The 22,079-nt window shown below is 44.5% G+C and overlaps 1 protein-coding gene across 1 annotated transcript in view; it reads left to right on the top strand.

Moving 5' to 3' along the window:
- Nucleotides 1–22,079, top strand: part of Shq1 (SHQ1, H/ACA ribonucleoprotein assembly factor) — a 110,780-nt gene that overhangs the window by 55,634 nt on the left and 33,067 nt on the right. The window contains exon 10 of the mRNA XM_051154995.1: nt 12,173–12,288. Within this exon, the coding sequence (XP_051010952.1) occupies nt 12,173–12,288 (116 nt within the window). The remainder of the gene's footprint in view (nt 1–12,172; nt 12,289–22,079) is intronic.

Here is a 22,079-nt window from a genome sequence, read left to right as displayed (position 1 = left end):
TGATATCCAACATTGACCTCTGGCCTACGTGCACTCACAAATATGTGTATTCCAGCAGTTCTCTTGTATGCATACATATGCATCAGTGCTGAGCTCAGTGCGTATATACACCACCCCGTCTACATATGCATCAGTGCTGAGCTCAGTGCATATATACACCACCCCGTCTACATATGCATCAGTGCTGAGCTCAGTGCGTATATACACCACCCTGTCTACATATGCATCAGTGCTGAGCTCAGTGCATATATACACCACCCCGTCTACATATGCATCAGTGCTGAGCTCAGTGCGTATATACACCACCCCGTCTACATATGCATCAGTGCTGAGCTCAGTGCGTATATACACCACCCCGTCTACATATGCATCAGTGCTGAGCTCAGTGCGTATATACACCACCCCGTCTACATATGCATCAGTGCTGAGCTCAGTGCATATATACACCACCCCGTCTACATATGCATCAGTGCTGAGCTCAGTGCGTATATACACCACCCCGTCTACATATGCATCAGTGCTGAGCTCAGTGCGTATATACACCACCCCGTCTACATATGCATCAGTGCTGAGCTCAGTGCGTATATACACCACCCCGTCTACATATGCATCAGTGCTGAGCTCAGTGCGTATATACACCACCCCGTCTACATATGCATCAGTGCTGAGCTCAGTGCGTATATACACCACCCCGTCTACATATGCATCAGTGCTGAGCTCAGTGCGTATATACACCACCCTGTCTACATATGCATCAGTGCTGAGCTCAGTGCATATATACACCACCCCGTCTACATATGCATCAGTGCTGAGCTCAGTGCGTATATACACCACCCCGTCTACATATGCATCAGTGCTGAGCTCAGTGCATATATACACCACCCCGTCTACATATGCATCAGTGCTGAGCTCAGTGCGTATATACACCACCCTGTCTACATATGCATCAGTGCTGAGCTCAGTGCGTATATACACCACCCTGTCTACATATGCATCAGTGCTGAGCTCAGTGCGTATATACACCACCCTGTCTACATATGCATCAGTGCTGAGCTCAGTGCGTATATACACCACCCCGTCTACATATGCATCAGTGCTGAGCTCAGTGCGTATATACACCACCCCGTCTACATATGCATCAGTGCTGAGCTCAGTGCGTATATACACCACCCTGTCTACATATGCATCAGTGCTGAGCTCAGTGCGTATATACACCACCCTGTCTACATATGCATCAGTGCTGAGCTCAGTGCATATATACACCACCCTGTCTACATATGCATCAGTGCTGAGCTCAGTGCATATATACACCACCCTGTCTACATATGCATCAGTGCTGAGCTCAGTGCGTATATACACCACCCCGTCTACATATGCATCAGTGCTGAGCTCAGTGCGTATATACACCACCCTGTCTACATATGCATCAGTGCTGAGCTCAGTGCATATATACACCACCCCGTCTACATATGCATCAGTGCTGAGCTCAGTGCGTATATACACCACCCTGTCTACATATGCATCAGTGCTGAGCTCAGTGCGTATATACACCACCCTGTCTACATATGCATCAGTGCTGAGCTCAGTGCGTATATACACCACCCCGTCTACATATGCATCAGTGCTGAGCTCAGTGCGTATATACACCACCCCGTCTACATATGCATCAGTGCTGAGCTCAGTGCGTATATACACCACCCTGTCTACATATGCATCAGTGCTGAGCTCAGTGCGTATATACACCACCCTGTCTACATATGCATCAGTGCTGAGCTCAGTGCATATATACACCACCCTGTCTACATATGCATCAGTGCTGAGCTCAGTGCGTATATACACCACCCCGTCTACATATGCATCAGTGCTGAGCTCAGTGCGTATATACACCACTCTGTCTACATATGCATCAGTGCTGAGCTCAGTGCGTATATACACCACCCTGTCTACATATGCATCAGTGCTGAGCTCAGTGTGTATATATACACCACCCCGTCTACATATGCATCAGTGCTGAGCTCAGTGCGTATATACACCACCCCGTCTACATATGCATCAGTGCTGAGCTCAGTGTGTATATATACACCACCCTGTCTACATATGCATCAGTGCTGAGCTCAGTGCGTATATACACCACCCCGTCTACATATGCATCAGTGCTGAGCTCAGTGCGTATATACACCACCCCGTCTACATATGCATCAGTGCTGAGCTCAGTGCATATATACACCACCCTGTCTACATATGCATCAGTGCTGAGCTCAGTGTGTATATATACACCACCCTGTCTACATATGCATCAGTGCTGAGCTCAGTGCGTATATACACCACCCCGTCTACATATGCATCAGTGCTGAGCTCAGTGCGTATATACACCACCCCGTCTACATATGCATCAGTGCTGAGCTCAGTGCGTATATACACCACCCTGTCTACATATGCATCAGTGCTGAGCTCAGTGCGTATATACACCACCCTGTCTACATATGCATCAGTGCTGAGCTCAGTGCGTATATACACCACCCCGTCTACATATGCATCAGTGCTGAGCTCAGTGCGTATATACACCACCCTGTCTACATATGCATCAGTGCTGAGCTCAGTGCGTATATACACCACCCCGTCTACATATGCATCAGTGCTGAGCTCAGTGCGTATATACACCACCCCGTCTACATATGCATCAGTGCTGAGCTCAGTGCGTATATACACCACCCTGTCTACATATGCATCAGTGCTGAGCTCAGTGCGTATATACACCACCCCGTCTACATATGCATCAGTGCTGAGCTCAGTGCATATATACACCACCCTGTCTACATATGCATCAGTGCTGAGCTCAGTGCATATATACACCACCCCGTCTACATATGCATCAGTGCTGAGCTCAGTGCATATATACACCACCCTGTCTACATATGCATCAGTGCTGAGCTCAGTGCATATATACACCACCCTGTCTACATATGCATCAGTGCTGAGCTCAGTGCGTATATACACCACCCCGTCTACATATGCATCAGTGCTGAGCTCAGTGCGTATATACACCACCCCGTCTACATATGCATCAGTGCTGAGCTCAGTGCGTATATACACCACCCCGTCTACATATGCATCAGTGCTGAGCTCAGTGCGTATATACACCACCCCGTCTACATATGCATCAGTGCTGAGCTCAGTGCGTATATACACCACCCCGTCTACATATGCATCAGTGCTGAGCTCAGTGCGTATATACACCACCCTGTCTACATATGCATCAGTGCTGAGCTCAGTGTGTATATATACACCACCCCGTCTACATATGCATCAGTGCTGAGCTCAGTGGCATGTATATACCACCCCATCCATGTGTACACCAGTGTAGAGTACAGCATGTATGCACTATCCCACCTAGCCCCCCCCTACCTCTAGTTGTTCTCCATGAGATACCAGGGTTGAGTCATCTTGAGGTGCAGCTGCAACTGCTCCTGAGGCTGTGGTAGCAGTGTGTCTGTCTATCCAAGGGGTTTCTGTGGGACTAGCTTGGCCGGCTCAGCCCTAGCAGGGCTTTTCTATAGTCTGTAGTAGGCACTAGAGTTGGCTCTCCGGTTCTGACAGACTCTGGACTACCACTGTGGCACTTTCCTGTTCATCAGTCTCACCTGGCAGTGAAAAAAAAAGGCTGACTGAGCTGTCACCACTGCCAATACACTCTGGTGGCAGGGCAGAAGTGCACATTGCATATTCTGCGTGAACTGACCACCCAGAAGATAAGTGTCGTCCTTTCCACCTGTGCTGCTTCATCGTCTGTGTCTTCCCTGAACTGTGCTTGGGCTTTTCTGGCTTCGGAAGGTCACTGGCACAGCCTTTCCCTTTCTGATCATTTTCTCCTTAGGAACTCTGCTCGGCACAGATCCTGCCACAGCTGCCATCTAGCAGCCTGCCCAGACTCGTTGTCTGCCTTGACTTTTCTTTCCCTGCTCTCTTGAGTGGGTTTGCACTTTACATACCTGGTTAACATGCCAGTCTAAGTCATCCAGGTCGGCCGGAGTTTCACTGCATCAGAAGGATTGTGTCCCACCTCGGGGCTCAGAGACACCGCTAGAGTGAAGTCCTTACTAAGTCACCCCCTTTCTTCTTCCTTCCCTACTTCATTTTCCTTCCCCTTCCATCCATCCTTCCTTCCTTCCTTCTCTGCCTCTGCCTCTTCTCCTCCTCCTTCCTCTCCTTTTTTCTATACAGGCTTTCTCTGTGTAGCCTTGGCTCTTCTGACCTTGCTTTGTAATCTAGGCTAGCCTTGAACTTGTGGGAAGCTGAAGCTATCGCCCTCGATAAGATGGCACCTGGCAAGCGGCCAGGCAAAATGACTTGCAATTCTGCTCCTGGTAAACAAGTCCTTATTTGGGTTGTGGGCCGTGCTTTGCTCTGACGTATGCATCCTGCCTTGTCGGAACCAATTGGAGCTACTAACGTAAGGGCTGCTGATTGGGTGAGGCAGAGGATATAAAGGGGCACTGGAGTGTTGAGGAGAGGAAGGAAAAGGAGAAAGGAAAAGGAGGAAGGAAAAGAAGAAGCTTGCTGAAAAGGTTCCTGAGTAAACTGCCTGGAGAAGAACGTTTGGGTCGCGTCCTTATTTTCCCACTGGTTGGAAGGGTTGCGACATGAACTCACAAAGAGTCCCCTGCCTCTGCCTCTGCTTCTATCTCTGCCTCCCTGAGTGCTGGGATTACAGGCGTTGCCAGCACGCCCAGCTTCATTTTCTTTCTTTTGACACATTTTTAATATGTGTCTGTGAATAGATAGATGCATATGAGCACAGTGCTCATGGAGGCCAGAGGCTTCCGATCCAGCCTGAGGCTTGAGCTGCAGGTGAATATGAGCCCCCTAGTGTGGGGGTGGGGACTCTGAATGCGGGTATTCTGCAAGAGCAGTATGTGCTTTTAACCAGTGAGCCATCTCCAGCCTCCCAGCTTCTTTATTAACTCTGCTGTGAACACAGTCCTACAGGTGAATGGGCATCAAGTACTGCTCCTCTTACACCGAGCTTCCTCTAGTGCCTGCCTTTTATTGTCTTAGTGACATTCATGGAGACGTCAGCTGGTGATAACTAAAGCTTTGTGATGATGCCCATGCTGCACCATGGGTATTGCTGTTGTCTGTATTGCCACTGTCTCAGGGAAAGAGGGGTAATTACATTACTACATGTATTGGTTATTTTTCTATTGCTATGATAAAACACCATGACCAAGGCAACTTAAAAAGAATGTATTTAATTTTGGGGCTCACAGTGTCAGAGGGTTAGCATCTGTTACCATTATGGTGGGGAACATGGTGGCAAGTAGGCATGGTACTGGAGCAATACCTCAAAGCTACAACCTGATCCAGAAACAGGAAGCAGAGAGTTCTAACAGGGTTGGTGTGAAGTTGAAGCCTCCACCCCCAGTCCACCCCCACCAATGACACACCTCCTAACCCTTCCTGAATAGTTCCATCAACTGAGGACCAAGTATTTAAATATATGAGCCTATGGGAGCCATTCTCATTCAAACCACCACATTTAGTTTCTCTGTCTCCATGGTGCTCAGACTTGTCCCATTTGCCGGTTTGGTTCACAGCCTCACAAAGCCAGGCTATCAAGGGGCTCTTCATTCCTCAATTAAAAATTTTCCCTAGTTTACTCAGTTTGAATGCAGAATATTCTCTGATTGTCAGGTTCCTGCACTGACATTGCCTGCCTGACTGCAGGGACCATTGTTTAGGTCCCTATCTGCCTGCTGTGTTGTGGTTTCACCTTCCTTTGGATTAAAGGTGGGATTTGAAAAGTATCTTTCAACATTTCTACTTTGTTCTGTCCGGCCTCACTGATTCTTCTCATGAGTTTTAAGTTCTTGGAATCAAGAGAGGGCTTTTTAGCACAGATCTAATGTGTGCTCTTTTCATTACATCCTTCCAGCTGTGAGAAGTGGCAAGCCAACACCTCCATCTTACCTTTTCCCTTTTCCTGCTTTTCTGCCAAATCAGAGGCTCATTCAATGGATAGCATCTCCATGCCTTTTTCTTCTTGGAATTCCTCCCTTACACAGGCAAGTTATTTTATCATCTGTTTTGGACACTGCCATTTCACAGGATGGACCCATTCATTAAGGAAGCATGCTACCCATCTCAAGTAGAAGATGGCCACCTGGAGAATCCCCAGGCATGCCCTGCTCTTCCGTGGCTTGACCCTGGTCGCATGACCTGTCATCTGCCTTATGTAGCATGTAGCCACCAGAAAGCAAGGAGGCACATCACCCCATAGCAGTGGGAAATGTGGTTCTGTCAGAATTGCTGATAGAGGAGCCCCCATCCTCACCCAGATCAGCCTCAGTCACATGTCTCAGTATGTGCATCCATCTCCCTGTTCTCATCTTCAGCTCTATTGGACCTGTTTGAGTGTCAGTTGCCTTGTGTGATTCTTCCTTCGGAGACATGAACAGCTTCTATTGGCTCTAGATAAGGCACTGAGGATGGACCAAAGGAACAGTCTCCTCCATGTCTAGCTTAGTAAACCAGTGAATTTACTGGGGTTACTTACAGAGTATAGATGAGGGTTTACTCACAGGAATACGGTCACTCGGAAGGCAGCTCCAGCTACAAGAGTCTGCCTCCCTACAGCTTTCCAAACAATGTGCAGGCAGTTTGACTGGTCGTTAAGTCCTCTCTCCCTAGCAACTGCCAATTGCCTTTTACAGCCTTAGAGGTCTGTCTTGTGAATATTGTAACTCAGGAGCTTTCTGCGTCCTACAGGCCTTCTCCTTCCCTCTGGAGGGGATGCTTCATGATTGTCATGACCAGATGTTTGTTGTTTGTTTTTTGTTTGCTTTCTTTGTTTTGAGACAAAGTTTCTTTCTAGATCCCAGATTGACTCACTGTTGCCAAGCTTAAACTGGAGGCAGCCCTCCTGTGCTAGAATTACAGGTGTGAGGACCCTGCCTGTCATAATACAGTAAGATGAAGTAAGTCCACAGACTTACTAGTACATGTTAACCAAGCAGTCAGGAAGGATGTATTAGCTTCTGTCTACTCTACAGCATAGCCTTTATTGAACAGTAACATACAATTTTCTAGACACTGTTCCAGTCCAGAGAACGAAAAATGAAAACTCATCCTCTCCTGCCTAGGAGTTCACCACTCAAGGTGATAAATTCAGGCATTGTGTGTATGGCATAGTGGCTAAGAGAGGGATAAACTTATTTTTAAATCCTAGCTGTGACCAAGTCAAATCATTCATTTTATTATTATTATGATGATGATGATGATGATGATGATTATTATATTTGTTCATTTATGAGTGAGTGCTCTATTTGCATGTATGCCTACATGACAGAAGAGGGCATCAGATCCCATTATAGATGGTTGTGAGCCACCATATGGTTGCTGGGAATTGCACTTATGACCTCTGGAAGAGTAGCCAGTGCTCTTAACCATGGAGTCATGTCTCCAGCCTCTAAATCATTCATTTCTCATTTGTGAAACAAAAAAGGAAGTGTGTAACTTGCAGGGATATTGATGAGATGTAGGTGCTGGCTCAAATTATGTAATAGGTGTGCTGGGCATTGGCCTGGGGGAGAGGTAGGACTCCCCCAGGCAAGAAAAAGGAATGCCTGAATTGATACTTGCATGGTAAATTAGACACTGGACAGCATCCATTTCAGGCAGTAACATTTACAAAGTGTACTCTTGCTTCCTGTTAATTCTGTTTGTGAATGGATAGATACTTTTGGGCTTGGAGGGTGTTTCTTTTCTTTTTCTTTTTCTTTTTCTTTTTTTTTCTTTTTTTTGTTGTTGTTGTTGATAGTTTGGTTTGTTTGCTTTTTTGGAGACAGGGTTTCTTTGTATAACAGCCTCTGCCTCTCGAGTGCTGGGATTGAAGACGTGCTCCACCACACCTAGTGGGGATACTTTTTTTTTTTTTTAAATGAAGACCCTAGGTGGGATTTGAAGATGTGAAAGATGTACTCAGACTGAGTATCATTTTATTAGGGATTGACTTTATTCTGTATCTTAACAGGGTTTGATAATGAAGCAAATTACCCCATTTTGGCTCTCTTAATTTTGATTGATTTGACACAGTGTTTCTATCTTCTCCTTTCTTAGGCTCAAATGAGCTATGAAAATTAATGTTAAAATAGTTTAAATATCTCTTTTGATAATATTGTCTGTTAAATACTAAGAAATTTATCTAGGTATCGGCTAACATATGTTTAAAGATGATAAATACTGTTGCCTTTTATTCTGATAATTTACAAATAACAATGAGGCAGCCTTTCTGTCAAGACTTTAAAGTCTTTTTCCCCTTTCTTGGCTTCTTGTCTTGTGTCGCTTAAAATATAAAAAAGGTGGATTAGTCAGAAAGGACCCTAGCTAAGCAATTGTGAGGACCTGTTATGGGCACAAATGTAAAAAGCTGGGCTAGCTGCCAGGTTCATGGGAGACCCTGTCTTAAGAGAATAAAACAGGCAATGTCAGAGAAGTTCTCCCCTATCCCTCCACTCCCTGGCCAGCCTTGCCTACTCACTGAACTCCAGCCCAGAGAGAGACACTGTTCCAAAGACTAAGGAAGATGGCTCCTGGAGAACAGCGCATAGATCAGAGCTAGGTACGCAGAAAGCTGCAGGTGCCCACTAAAAAGAAATTGAGATTTTTCTCGGGTGTAGGTAGCAACTTACATCATTTTTCCTATTCTGGCCTTTAGCCAGCAAAAGCATCTCCCACTCTGATCCTTCTAGGAATGGGAGCAATTTCTTAAGTGCCTTCAGCCACAGGTTGGGCTGGAAGTGAGAGATTATCGTCCAACCTGGCCTGCTAATAGGATGGGAAGCTGGAGAACATGCTGGATCACGTTTCCCGGCTACCAGCTTATTGTGTCCTCCATATTTTCTTCTAAGTTGTTGTTAGGTTTCTGTGTGCCATCGTTAGACAACTATCCCTGTAAAAGAGAACATTCATGGCTCTTGCCATGTATAATCCCAGGACACTAGTTTCCAGTGCCTTCATGGGAGAACATTATTGCATGGATAGGGTTTAGCTTAGCTAGCCAGTCAGGCCCAGAGAATCTCTGAAGTTGGGGCCATTTGACATCCTGGGGACAGCTGCTAGCTCCTTCCTGCAGTGAAAATAGTTACCGTGGTTACTGTGCAAAGTACCTTTGTTTTTTATACTCTGGAGCAGGCAGTGAGCTGCTTGAAAAATGGTCACTTTCCTGCAGTGCCTTTGAGCCAAAATAATTGTCTTAGCTTTAGGCCTGAGCAGCTTTTTTATGCTCATATGGTGTATGACAAGACCACAACTGGGTAAAGCCCCACAGGAGGGACTCACAGTCCCTATAAGCTTCCGGTCACTGGCCATGTGACAGGCTAGAAGATGGCTAGTCTTTCCCTTTGTGGATAGCTCCTGAATAAGTAGCTGAGGACAGAATAGAAAAAGCATTTGGTACAAAAGAGATTTTTTTTAAAAAGCCCAGCTACCCACCTGCATGTAAATACCCTTGCTGTGATGCTGTGCTCGCCATAGGGAAGCTGGCTGCTAGCTTGAGAGACCACACATGGCATCAGATGACAATAAAGGTTTGGAGGGAGGGTGATTTTAATGTGCTTCTTTTAGATTATCTGTGTTTTTTTTTTTTTTTTTACCATGCTATGACATAGAATTCCATGAAAATAGTTTTGGTAAGGCTTGTGGAAACACAGCTTTTGAAGAGAGCTTTAATGCTCTTTTTCCAAGCTGCCTTACATGTGGAAGGCATGCTTGTTTGAAAACCTCATCTGAATATTGCTTCTTAGTTGCTTAAATACATATGAATCAAAAATTTTAATGTTCTCTGTCTGTGTTTAAGGGCTCTGTAGTAGAGTGGGTCCAGGTTTTTGCTGAACAAACTGCGTGTTCTGCAGGGCATTTTGAAAAAGAGGAGGTGTAAAGAATGAATAATTGTGCTCCATGTAGGCCAGTAATAGGCAGTGAATGGGCCAGTGTTCTCTCTTCTACCCTAAATCCTGCATATTCAGTTCATCTGTTTATATTAGGAAGGTACAAAACCTTAGGAGGGAGTATTCTAGGGCTGTCACAGTGTGGAGGAGTAGAGTCAAGTTACAAGTGAGTAGTTTTTCTGGCAAAGACTTGTGATTGCTATTTGAAGCTCTTTATAGTCAGTCATCCAGTCAGTCAGTCTATTTGAAGCTCTTTACAGTCAGTTGGTCATCCATCCATCCATCCATCCATCCATCCATCCATCCATCCATCCATTCATCCAACCAGTCAGGCAGCCAGCCAGTCTATCTGAAGCTCTTTATAGTCATCCATCCATCCATCCATCCATCCATCCAGTCAGCTAGGGTACTGCTTAATTTAGTTTTTATTTTTGTCAATTTGACACATGCTAGAGTCATCTGGGAAAAGAGAAGGGCAATTGAGGAATTGCCTCTATCAGATTGGCTTGTAGGCAAGTCTATGGGGACATTTTCTTGATTAATAATGGACCGGGGAAGTCACAGCCCACTGTGAGTGGTGCTATCCCTGGGCAGGTGGTCCTGGATTGTATAAGAAAGCAGGCTGAGCAAGACAGTAAATCAGCAGAGTTCCTTTATGGCTCTCCTTCAGTTCCTGTCTCCTTACGCTCCTGCCATGGCTTCTTTTGATGATGGACTATACTGTAGAAGTGTAAACCAAATAAACCTCCCTCCACCCTGACCCCTTGGTCTTTATCAAAACAATAGAAAACAAGCTAGCACAGCCAGTATCACAGATCTTAACACCTTTCTGCTGCATCCTCTTTACCAATAGAGAAGTCAAAAGGAATCAGTTGTATCTAGTGTGACATTTTTTGTCCCTTTGACAGTTGGAACTGTTCCAACAATTCTTCCAGGTTTGGTTCACCTTTGGTTTTTTGGGGTGATGCTTTGGTTACACCACAGGTATGTGCTCTGTTTATATTTCCTCCTCTTTTCTTGAAACTCTGCCTTCCACATTACTGACTTAGAATTTACAGTAGGTGGGTAGTAGAAGTGTCCATCCCAATCGCCTGATGCAGGTAACCTGGCCACTTGCATACGATCAAAGTCCTGCCCAACTTGACATCTTGCAGTTCTCAGCTTGCTAAGTGTTACACATTTCTCTCACTTAGTAGGCTTGTAATGGAGCGTTCATTGGTATTTTTCCTGTCTGTTTATGAGGAAGCTGCATAGTTAATGTGATATGACTGAATGACCCAAGAGTATATAAGTACCATGGCACAGTGGGTGGTCTGTGGCAGCACTGAGGTTGGAACTTAGGTCCTAGTCCCTCTACTCTATGGCCCTATATCTTACATCCTGGAGCCTGGTGTTCTCCTATGAAGTGAGCAAGGGAGGTTATAGGCAGGGTCACCTGGCTTTCCTTTCTATTTCCTTTGCAGGGTTTAGTTGGTGGATGTGAGCTCGGGGATTGCTCAAGGAATCTAAGACTTGCAAGACCTTGACAGCAGGTTATATCAAGTAGAAAAGAAAAGAGGAACTTGTTGAACAAAGGCCCTGAGAGAACTTTATGAAGAGTCTGGAAAGCCTGTTCAGGGAGGGAGAAAGACAACACACCATATATGTTTGACCAATTGGAAAGACTAGAACCAAAGATGATGAGGAAGAATTCTTGACTCTATACATGCGATAATGGGTGTGTGGAGGATGTGGACTCTGTCAGCCATAGAGAGGGCAGAAGTAAGAGGCATTTCCAAGGGAAAGGAATGGAGATGGGGGTGGGCTTGCAGGGAAAGAAGCTGAGTGGTCACCGTGCTGTGCATACGTCTCAGACTGTTGAAAGTGGAACCTGCTAATGTACATGTCTCTTCTAGGTGTTGGTCACCACCACTTAAAAACAGTCTCTCTTCAAAACATGCGTGTTAGCCAGGCAGGGTGCAGGCCTGTAAGCCTAGCTACTCAGCAGGGAGGCAGGTGAATCCTAAGTGCTGGGGCAGCCTGAGTAACTTAGTAAGACTGTTTCAGAAATAAAAAGTAGGGGGCTGGAGAGATGATGGATCATTAGTTTAAAATGCTCTTAAGAAACTATTAAAACTCTGAGTTGTTTTAAATGTATTATCTCTCAGAATCTTAATCTCTTAACGTAAGAAATCAGATTTTTTTTTCTTAAGGTTCACTGGGTGTTTTTAAATTTTTCTTCAGGTAAGAGTGCAGTTTTAAAGTGTCTCCTGGATATTCACAAAATCTTTCGGGAAAATGACCCAGCCTATATTTTGAATGATCTCTACATCTCAGACTACTGTGTATGGATTCAGAAGGCCAAGTAAGTTTCATGTCCCTAGCTAATTTCTACATGCTTATGTTTGTGAAACACCACTCACCTGGGAGGAAGAAAAAGAAATGTGTCAAGAGTAAGTCCTAATGTGAGAGAAACTCATAGCCTTGGAACACCTTAGAAATGTCTGGATTCTAACAGGGGCCATCACCTGGGCTACATAGAAAGTCTGTCTCAGAGAGAGGGGAGGGGGAGGAGGGGAGACACACACATATAGGGAGAGGGAGAGAGGGGAGGGCAAGTTCCATTTAGATAGGAAGCTTGATGAATTGCCTGGGGAGAGGTGTAGGTGAATAAAATTTGATTAGAAGAAATTTGTTTGATATATGCATATATCATTGATATGCATGTGTGATTTTTGGTGTGTGTTGTTATGACAGAGTATCTGACAGAAACAACTAAAGGGAGGAATGATTCAGTCTATTCACAGTTGGGCCCGAGAGATGGCTCAGAGGTTAAGAGCACAGACTTCTCTTCCAGAGGTCCTGAGTTCAATTCCCAGCAACCACATGGTGGCTCATAACCATCTGTAATAGGAGCTGATGCCCTCTTCTGGCCTGCACGTATATAAGTAGGCAGCACTGTATACATAATAATAAATAAATAAATAAATCTAAAAATAAAAGATACATCTTAAAAAACAACAACAAACAAACAAACAAAAAAAACCAAAACAAAGGGAGCAGTCTGTTCACAGTTTAGAGCAGTGGTGGTTCTCACTACCCTTTGGCATTTCATAGGGGTCGATTAAGGCCATTGGAAAACACAGATATTTACATTACAATTTATAACAGTAGCAAAATTATAGTTATGAAGTAGCAATGAAGATAACTTTATGGTTGGGGGGGTCACTTCTATTAAAGGGTCACAACATTAGGAAGGTTGAGAACCACTGGTTTAGAAGGTATATGTCAGGGACAGCGTGGTGGCTGGGGTCAGTGTGGTGTGAACTTGCAACATGGCTTCCATGTCTTAACAGAGCGGAGAAAGTGGGGCCAGCCTGTACCTCTCAGAAGACCACTCCTAGTGGCCTGTGTCCAAAAGCTCTGCAGTTCCAAAGGCTCCACTGTCCCCAGGTGGTCCCTTAGCCATGATAAGTGTTCACAGATGAGGCTGTAGGGCCTTCTGGATCCAAACCCTAATGGGGTGCATACAGAATTGCTAACTTCCTAACGGTCTGGTAGGAAACATCAAGACTGGGTATCTAGACCTGTACCTATGGTGTGGTTGTGTGTACATGCATGTGCGCTGGCATTTACTTGTGTAAAAGTGACAAGATTTAAATCAAATGTAAACAAGAGCTGTGCCTTTGTTGACTGACCCCTGACTTACTGAGTTCATGTTTCCAAGTATAAGAAAATACAAACTTTACAGTCTTGCAGTGTAGGTAGTGAGGAGTCTGAGCACACCCAGATAGGCTCCTGCACTTGGTGAGTGACGTTTACTTGATTTGTGAAAGTGTTTAGTGTTGCCTCAATCAAGGAAGCATAGTCAGTTGACAGTTAACTTAAAAGGCAGGCTGGTGGTGCATGCCTTTAATCCCAGCACTTGGGAGGCAGAGGCAGGCAGATCACTGTGAGTTCGAGGCCAGCCTGGTCTACAAAGCGAGTCCAGGATAACCAAGGCTACACAGAGAGACCCTGTCTGGAAAAACCAAAAGCGGGGGGGGGGGGGGGGGGGGGGCAGAGCATTTATATGTTGGGAAAGATGTGACTAGATCTGCTTCTCATTAGGCACAACTAGTGATGCACTTCAGTAGCAAGGAGGTGTTTGCTGGGACATAGGAGCTCTTGATTGGAACAGTGCCTTGGTACTGTAGAACAGGATGGCACAGTGGCTTGTCACTGCCCACCTAGAAGAGAAAAAAGCACAAGCCTTCTGTTACTGCTGTGGTTGCCTTTTACTACCTCTCTGAATAAGCTGTGGTACGGAATTTATTTCTTATTTCTGTTGACGAGGAAGCAGTTGCATTAGAGCGCAGTGTGAAAGCCCCTTGGTTTCTGGAGGATGCTCAGGATTGCTGGAGATGACACCTGACTATATAGCATGTTGAGTCCACACCTGTGTGTAAATCTAGATTATGCCAGATGGAAAATTCCTTAACCCCTGAGGTCATAATGGCAGCCGATCCCTTCATTTGGTCCTCTTGCTAGTTGAGTTTGCCATTTCCTGTTGCTACTTTTGTTTTTATAATCAAATTAAATTGAAACAGTCTATGTGGGTTGTTCTGTTTCCTGAGAGCAAGGATTTTGCAAACATGTAATAAGTGTTGAGGTTTGTGCCAGAGCCCCATTTTTGTGAGTGCTCCTCTCCCATATTGTGAAGTTCCTCATTAAATGCATTCCACAGACAGATGTAGCTGTGCAGGTTGGTGTGGAGGTCACAAGACTTATTCCTGAGGTTTTGTTTTGTTTTTTAACATTTGTTTTAAGTCATAGGAAACAGCAGAATTCTTGAGTTCTCAGTAATTAATTGTTCTTGTGGTGATGATTTTTTAAAAAGAAATCTATCTATCTATCTATTTATTTATTTATTTATTTATTTATTTATTTATTATGTATATAGTGTTTTGCCTACATGTACATGTACACGCCAGAAGATGGCACCAGATCTCACTGTAGATGGTTGTGGGCCACCATATGGTTGCTGGGAATTGAACTCAGGAGCTTTGGAAGAGCACCCACTGCTTGTAACCTCTGAGTCATCTCTCTAGCTTGTGGTGATGACATTTTGTTGTTGTTGTTGTTGCTTCTTTTTGGTTTTGTTTGTAAAAGGATAGTGTAAGGAAGAGTAGGAAAGAAGAGATTCCACTAGTGTGTAAACTACTTTTCTTCTCCAACTTCACCAATTTGAGCATAGCTTTTCTTTCCCTAAATGGGCTATGTTATTTTACTGTGACAAACTTATTGGTAACCTGACTATTTTTCCTCCTCCTTTGATGTAGCACACTTCTTTATGCATCTGATTTTTATTAAACTTTTAAATTTTGTCCTTGGATTTATAAGTACAGTTTAGATGGACTTTGTGATATTTTTCCTTTGAACCTTCTCACTTCAAAATTAACTATATGGCAGCCTCTTAACTATTTTGTCTTCATCTTTTGCTGTCTTACTTTATATAGTTAAATCACATATTTATGTTTTGCAATAGTTTATATTTTCTTTAGTCTATACTTGATATTTTTGATTGGAATAATAAAAGCTATGTAACATTTTATTGGAAGTTCTAGACAAGTATGAAATTCTGACCTGCCCAAAAACAGCATTCCATTTTTCCAGTCAGACATTTACTTTGGCAAACATTTATTGAAATACTGTCATTTTTACACTGAATCAATGAAGCTATGAGGTTTGCTTCATGAGGGTGTTTTGCTTTTCTATGCTATCCACTTCTTGTAGCACATGTAGCCTTGGATTCTTACTATGAGTTACAAGTGTGTAAATTAGTTTTTCTGGGGGAAAGCAAAAAGGTGTTCCTTGTTTCCTTCAGTGTACATGGCACTCCCAGTGTGGTGCCTGCTGCAGCAAGCATTCCCTGAGTGGCAGCGTGAGGATTGCTGGCGCTTTGTTTGCAGTGGTGGTGATAACAGGTCTGTGACAGCGTCCTGCCCTGTGCGTTCAGGGATTTCCCCAGATATGCCAGGTGTTATAACGAGTCGTTTTCACCCGTGGGCTGTAGAAGGGAACCCAAAGAAAACTTGCTCCCTTTTGGAACTTTTCCTGGACGAAAGGAATTTTATGAACCATTTATGCTCCCATAGCACTTGGTTGAGAGATCACTGCACACACCTCGTTCCTTCCCCATAGTGGGATAAACTAAGCCCTCATCTCCACTAAAACTCCCAGGACCCTGTGAAGGAACATTCATCTGGGTCTATCACAGTTTCTTGTGGACACAGCAAATTGTGGTTGAATTGAATGGACCCTGTTAGTTGCAAAAGTTTTTATTACTAAAAAAAAAAAAAAAAAATGTATCTCTGGGCCTAGTGAGATGGCTCAGCAGTTAAGAGCATTGTTGCCTTTTCTGAGGACTGGGATTTAGTTCCCAGCACCACAAGGTGAACCACAACAGTCTATACCTTCAGATCCAAGCGATCCAATGCCCTCTTCTGACCTTCACGTGCATACAGACAGACAAAACATTTGTATCATAAAATAAATAAAAAACACCTTTTTTAAAATTTCGGGTTTTTTGAGACAGGGTTTTTCTGTGTATCCTTGGGTGTCCTGGACTCTATGTGTAGACCAGGCTGCCTCCCTGAGTGCTGGGATTAAAGGCATGCATCGCCATGTCCATCTTTAATGTAGAACTTTCAAAAGCTATGAATTAGGGTTCAGGAGATGGCCCAGTAGAGAAAGGCACTTGCTGCCAAACCCACCAACCAACCTGAGTTTGGACACTGGAACCGTAGGGGAAGAGAGACCCAAGTCCTCTAAGTTGTCTTCTGACTCCTCACATGCACCATGGCATTTGTGTAAACACGTGTATGCATACACACAGTCACAATAAAAATGTCATTTAAAAATGGTCCATCAATTGTAGCTTATTTTTGTTGAAAATTTCAGTTAGGCTCAGTATTGGGTTTCTTCCTGCCTCTGATTCTTTCATGGCGGCCTGCCATTACTAGTAGTTGTAATTCTGCCATATGAGAATTCAGCAGTTTCTACCCTTTATATAGTGCAGGATGGGTGACAGTGAAATATAATGTATTCCAGCCCTAGTTCTCACTGGCCATGTGACCTAAGAAAGTGGCTTCTTCACTTCCTTTAATGCAGTCAGTATTAGTATTTTAGTACTTCTTCCAGCTGTTTCCCATTCATTCAGCCAATCAAACAATCGAGATAGGTGTAGGCTCAATTACCTTAACAATTTTACTTTATTATGAACTTATTAAACAAGTGTACCTCCCTTATAACCTGACTAGCCTAAATAAGAGGAAAAGGAGATTAAGAAAAACAAGAATGAAACCTGGGTATCAGTTCCTAGGAATGATTCTCCTGGTGTAATCAGCAGGATTTACGCAGATCATCAATTCTACCAGAGTTGCTGCTGGAACCTGGAGCAATTAGAACCTGAAGCCTCAGGTGGAGTCCAAAGCCTTGAAGCCTTCCCTGGAGCAATTCTCTCTAGGAGCCCCTTGAAGTTCAGGGATGAACAGCCAAAAACCAAGTCCCAACAAAAAGCCCGGCCTCCTATTTTGGGCTCATATATATGTCCTCTTCGTCTGTTCAAGGATGTATTTTAGCTGGCAACAGCCAAGCTCCCCATGAAGTGGTTTGACTTCTAAGTGGAAAAACATCCTGCTCTCTCACATCTCCGTGGTAAACATCCTGCTCTTTCCCCCATCCCAGCCTTGGAATTAAAACAAAAGCAGGCTTATCTCCCCTTCAGACAGGATTTCTCTGTTGTAGCCTTGGGTATCCTGTAACTCACTCTAAACCAGGCTGGCCTGCATCTCAGAGATCCACCTGCCTCTGTCTCTGCCTTCTAAGGCTCTCTATTCATTCTTAAACCAGTGGAAATACATTGCACATACCCATTTGTAACCTGTTTTACACTAATAGTATTCAATATGTCTTTTCCCTTTATAATGTAGTTTCTATTAACTTATTATTTTTAAATAAAAAACTCCTCACTGTGAAAGGAGGTATATGTGCCCAAGGCAGAGAATTGACGGTAAACTGAATGAGGTTTGCTTTGTGTGGATTGTGCTGGTTTGAAACAGCATCTTAGGTAACCCCAGCATCCTTTTCTTCAGCTTCTGTAGTGCGGGGATTGCAGGCATGCTCCACACACCGGCCTTAAAACTTTTGTGGCTTTAATTCACAGTACATTTTGAAATGACAAGGTGACAAGTAAGGTATTATTTTTGTTCTGCATGTAAAACTTTGGGTATTTTAAAATCTAAATAAAATCCTGACTCTCTTCAGTATAACTCTCTGAGCATGAAACTGATTGAGTCCTGTCCCCTCTCTAGGATGGCGGGGGTTTGTTGGTTTTTTGTGGTTCTGAGGAATCATACCTTTGTCCCTGCATGTGTGAAGCAAGCCCTCTGCCTCTCAGCTAACTCTCTAGCTCACCTAGTATGGCGTTTTGTTTTCAAGGTAGGAGTTGTGGAGAAGAAGAATTTTAAATTGTGTGCTTGAAATGCTGGGCCAATTTACATTAAGCTGTTAGTTAACTAATTAATACTCTTGGTACATTTAAATTTCCACTCCAATTTAGCATACATTCTCCCAAAGATACCGAAGCCAGAGTTAGTGGAAGGAAAACAATTTTTTGTAAGCACTTATCTTAAGGGTGAGAAGCCCTCGACCTCAACTCTGGCGATTATAAGTGAATTTAAATCATTGCTGTGCTGTCTCATAATAGCAGAAAACCTAAGACCTTACCACTCTGCCCCACTCTGCTGCATCCAGGCCTGTACGCTTATCAGGGTGAGGTGAGGTGTGCACCAGGTTGCCGTGGAAGCAGAGGCTTCCTTTGTTTTGTTATCTAACCCTCCCTCTTTGGTTTTTCAAGACAGAGTTTCTAGAAGACAGGGTTTTTTTTTTTGCGACAGATAGCCTTGGCTGCCCTGGACTTGCTCAGTAGATCAGGCTGGACTCGAACTCACAGAGATTCACCTGCCTCTGCCTCCCCAAGTGCTGAGATTACAGATGTGCACCGATGTGCCCAGCTGTTTTGCTACTCTTATTCCTGGCATATCTGCAGCAGGAGGGCGTAGGGTTAACTCATCAGTACCGAATATCTTATAGAATATTGTAGCCTTCAACATTGTTGAACCCCAAGATAAAACAGGTGCTAAGAGAGCTGTTGGGAATGTGCCAGTGAACAATTAAGGCAGTTGGCTAGCAGCACTGAGAAGTTATGGGGCCTTCCCACTCCCCTGCCCAGGCCCATTTTCTTCTGATATTCCATCATTCCCAGGCCAGTGTGTGGCTCTCACTGCAAGATAAGCAGCTGTAATGCTGTGCTTTTAGACTTCTTGAACTGGAAACCAAATAAACCTCAAAGTACTCATTCTGAGGTGTGCTGTAATAGCAACAGAAAGTGGATTAAGACACAAAGACATTTAGTTAAGATCTTAAGGATTGATGGCAGCTAGTCAAAGGACTGGGAATGTAATGTAGAGCTCTTGTGTCCTGTATGTTCAGTTCTTAACACACACACACACACACACACACACACACACACACACACACACACACACAGAGTTAAAAATAGTGGCATGAGTCTGTGATACTAGCACTTGGCGCCTGAGGCAAGAGAGCTTGAGGCCAGCCTGTGCTATGCAGTGAGACCCTGTGTCAGAAGACCAGATGGGTGAGGAAGGAAGCAAAGCATCAGACACAGGAAAAACACATGCTCTACCAAAGGTCTCACAAACTTGTGGCTAGATCACAATGTGGGCATAGGAAGGAGAGAGGTGAGGCTGGAGGCCCCATGGAATCTGTGACCATTCATCTTGGAAGTGAGGAGCAGCCAGAGAGCCTGAAGCTAAGTGGTACCTGTGTAAGTGACACCATCAGACCACATAAAGGAAGTTACTGGTGTAGGGGGGGATCAAAGCTGAAAGACGTGCTTAGGGGTGTCATGATCCAGGCTAACTAACTGGAGCTTGAATGGTAGCAGTGAGAAGGGAGGCAGGCCAGTGCTCAGGGTCAGGTGATGAGGCAGGTGGAGTATTTGGACAGCTTCAGAGAGGAGGGGAGTGAAGCTGAGAGCCAGGTTCTGACCTGGCCAGTGAACTTGACCACTGAAGGTGCCTTTGACAAGATTTACTAATACTGGAGAGGTTTGGTTGGGAGAGATAAAGAGGGCAGTCTTGGAAACGCCACCTCAGCTGCCTCGGCCTCTAAGGAACATACAGAAAAACATGCCAAGAACATTTGGACCACAGCTGGGCAAGATGTCTGGAGAAGAACTTGGACAGAGAAGGCATATGAATTAAACAGCAATGTAAGAACGCTGTCTGCTTGCCTGGGACTGCGATGCTCATGTGAATATAATAACAGTCATTCCTGGCTGAGAAAATAACTGTGCAGAGAGACAAGGAAAACATGGGAGCACCATGCTGCACACAGTGCCTGCTTGTAGCTGCAGTTGGAGGAAGAACAAGAACAGAATGAAGCTGCTTATATTTGGTCACTTTATCCCGTAGTATACCTTTACTGCTGTGCTAGAGGCTGAGCCACCAGCCTCAGTTTTAGTTATGGGGTCATATGAGAAACTCTCAGCCCTCTAGTGGGCCCTGAAGTTGCTAGTTCTCTTGGCTTGAGTCAGGTTATGAAGAGTAAACTCACTTGGGCTTTGGCAGTAGAAACCAGTTTCTTAGAAGCCGACAGATTGCCCTCTGGAGCCAGGTGCTAGAAAGTGGCTAGGCCTGGGGGACTCAAGCTGTGCAAAGTGAGGCAATGGCCTACTCTAGCCATCTGAGGCATCTAACCCCTGAGGCTGCTGCTCTCCATATTCAGCCTTGCTGTTCCAGAAGCTCCCAAAGGACCCAGAAACTCCACAGCCCGGAGTTTACATGCCCTTTCTTTAGTGTAGAGCCATTGGCTTGTAATTCGAGGAGATGAAGAATGGGGTGGGCCCAGTGGCCATTCTCTCTTCTGTCTAGTAACCTTGATCATAGCATGGTACTTGTGGAATGATTTATTCTGCCCAGGGCCCAGAGTATACAGAAACATGCGCCATTTCATGAGGACAGAGCTATAGCTGGCAAGGGACAGGGTTTTCATGTAACTGATGTTTATTGTGAGCCTACAGTGCCAAGGACTTCTGGCTAAATTAAGGCCTATACTTTGGAGGCAGAGGCAGGCAGGTTTCTGTGAGCTTAGTCTACCTAGCAAGTTCCAGACAGCCAGGGTTACACACAGAGTTCTCATGTCAGTAAACTAAAAAATAAAATGAGATAAGGTGGAAAATGATTGAATAATACACCAGACCCTGGCCTCAGGCCTTGATATACATATGTACCCACATGCAAAAAAACTCTGCACGTAAACATGTATGCACAGACACAAACACACACACTTATTTAAAGTAGGATAAAAGTACAAATGAAGAAAAGAAAGAAGAAGAACAACAAAACTCTCTCCTGGGAGGCCTGCTGTCTTCTGAAGGGAAATGTAGGAGGGATGGAGGGATGGGGCTCTGCAGCTGGGATGTATTGTGTGGGAGAACTGAAGCCCTCTCCTGAGCCAGTCACATTCTGATACATAATTTCTGAGTACACAGTTCCGGGAGCACTGGTCTCTTCACAAAAGCTTGCAGTAGTCCTGAATCATAGGAGCATCAGTAATCCTATGATATGACTTACTGTCGCTCTGCTTGTAAGAGAGGCCTAAGGAAGAGCAGCAGTCCCCAGTGCTCCCTTGAACTGCTGGTGATAAAGTAAAGGCCCGTTGAGCAGGCCCCTTCTCTGTGACACCGCGCCGGGTGGGCACAGGGGAGTCAGTATTGGCATTATAGTAATCTTTCCTTACTAGATAAATCCCACTTCCATCCAGGGTGAATTTGTGTGTTTAATTAAAAGCAAACAGTAAAACTAAAGAGCAGCCTGACATGCCAGAGTAAGCACCTCACCAGGAATGATTTCAATGCAAGGTTTAACATGCTTGAATTACACACATTTGTTTTTTGAAATTTCTACGTTTGTCATTAGATGACGATGTAACACTCTACATTTTAACCATGTATCAGAGAAATAACTTCCCACACCAAGTTAACCACCTGGAGTATTTGCCTATCACTTTGCAGGCGTTAATTTAGCT

Source organism: Acomys russatus, chromosome 13 (assembly GCF_903995435.1).
Source record: "Acomys russatus chromosome 13, mAcoRus1.1, whole genome shotgun sequence".
NCBI lineage: Eukaryota > Metazoa > Chordata > Mammalia > Rodentia > Muridae > Acomys > Acomys russatus.
This window is presented reverse-complemented; position numbering and strand designations above follow the sequence as displayed.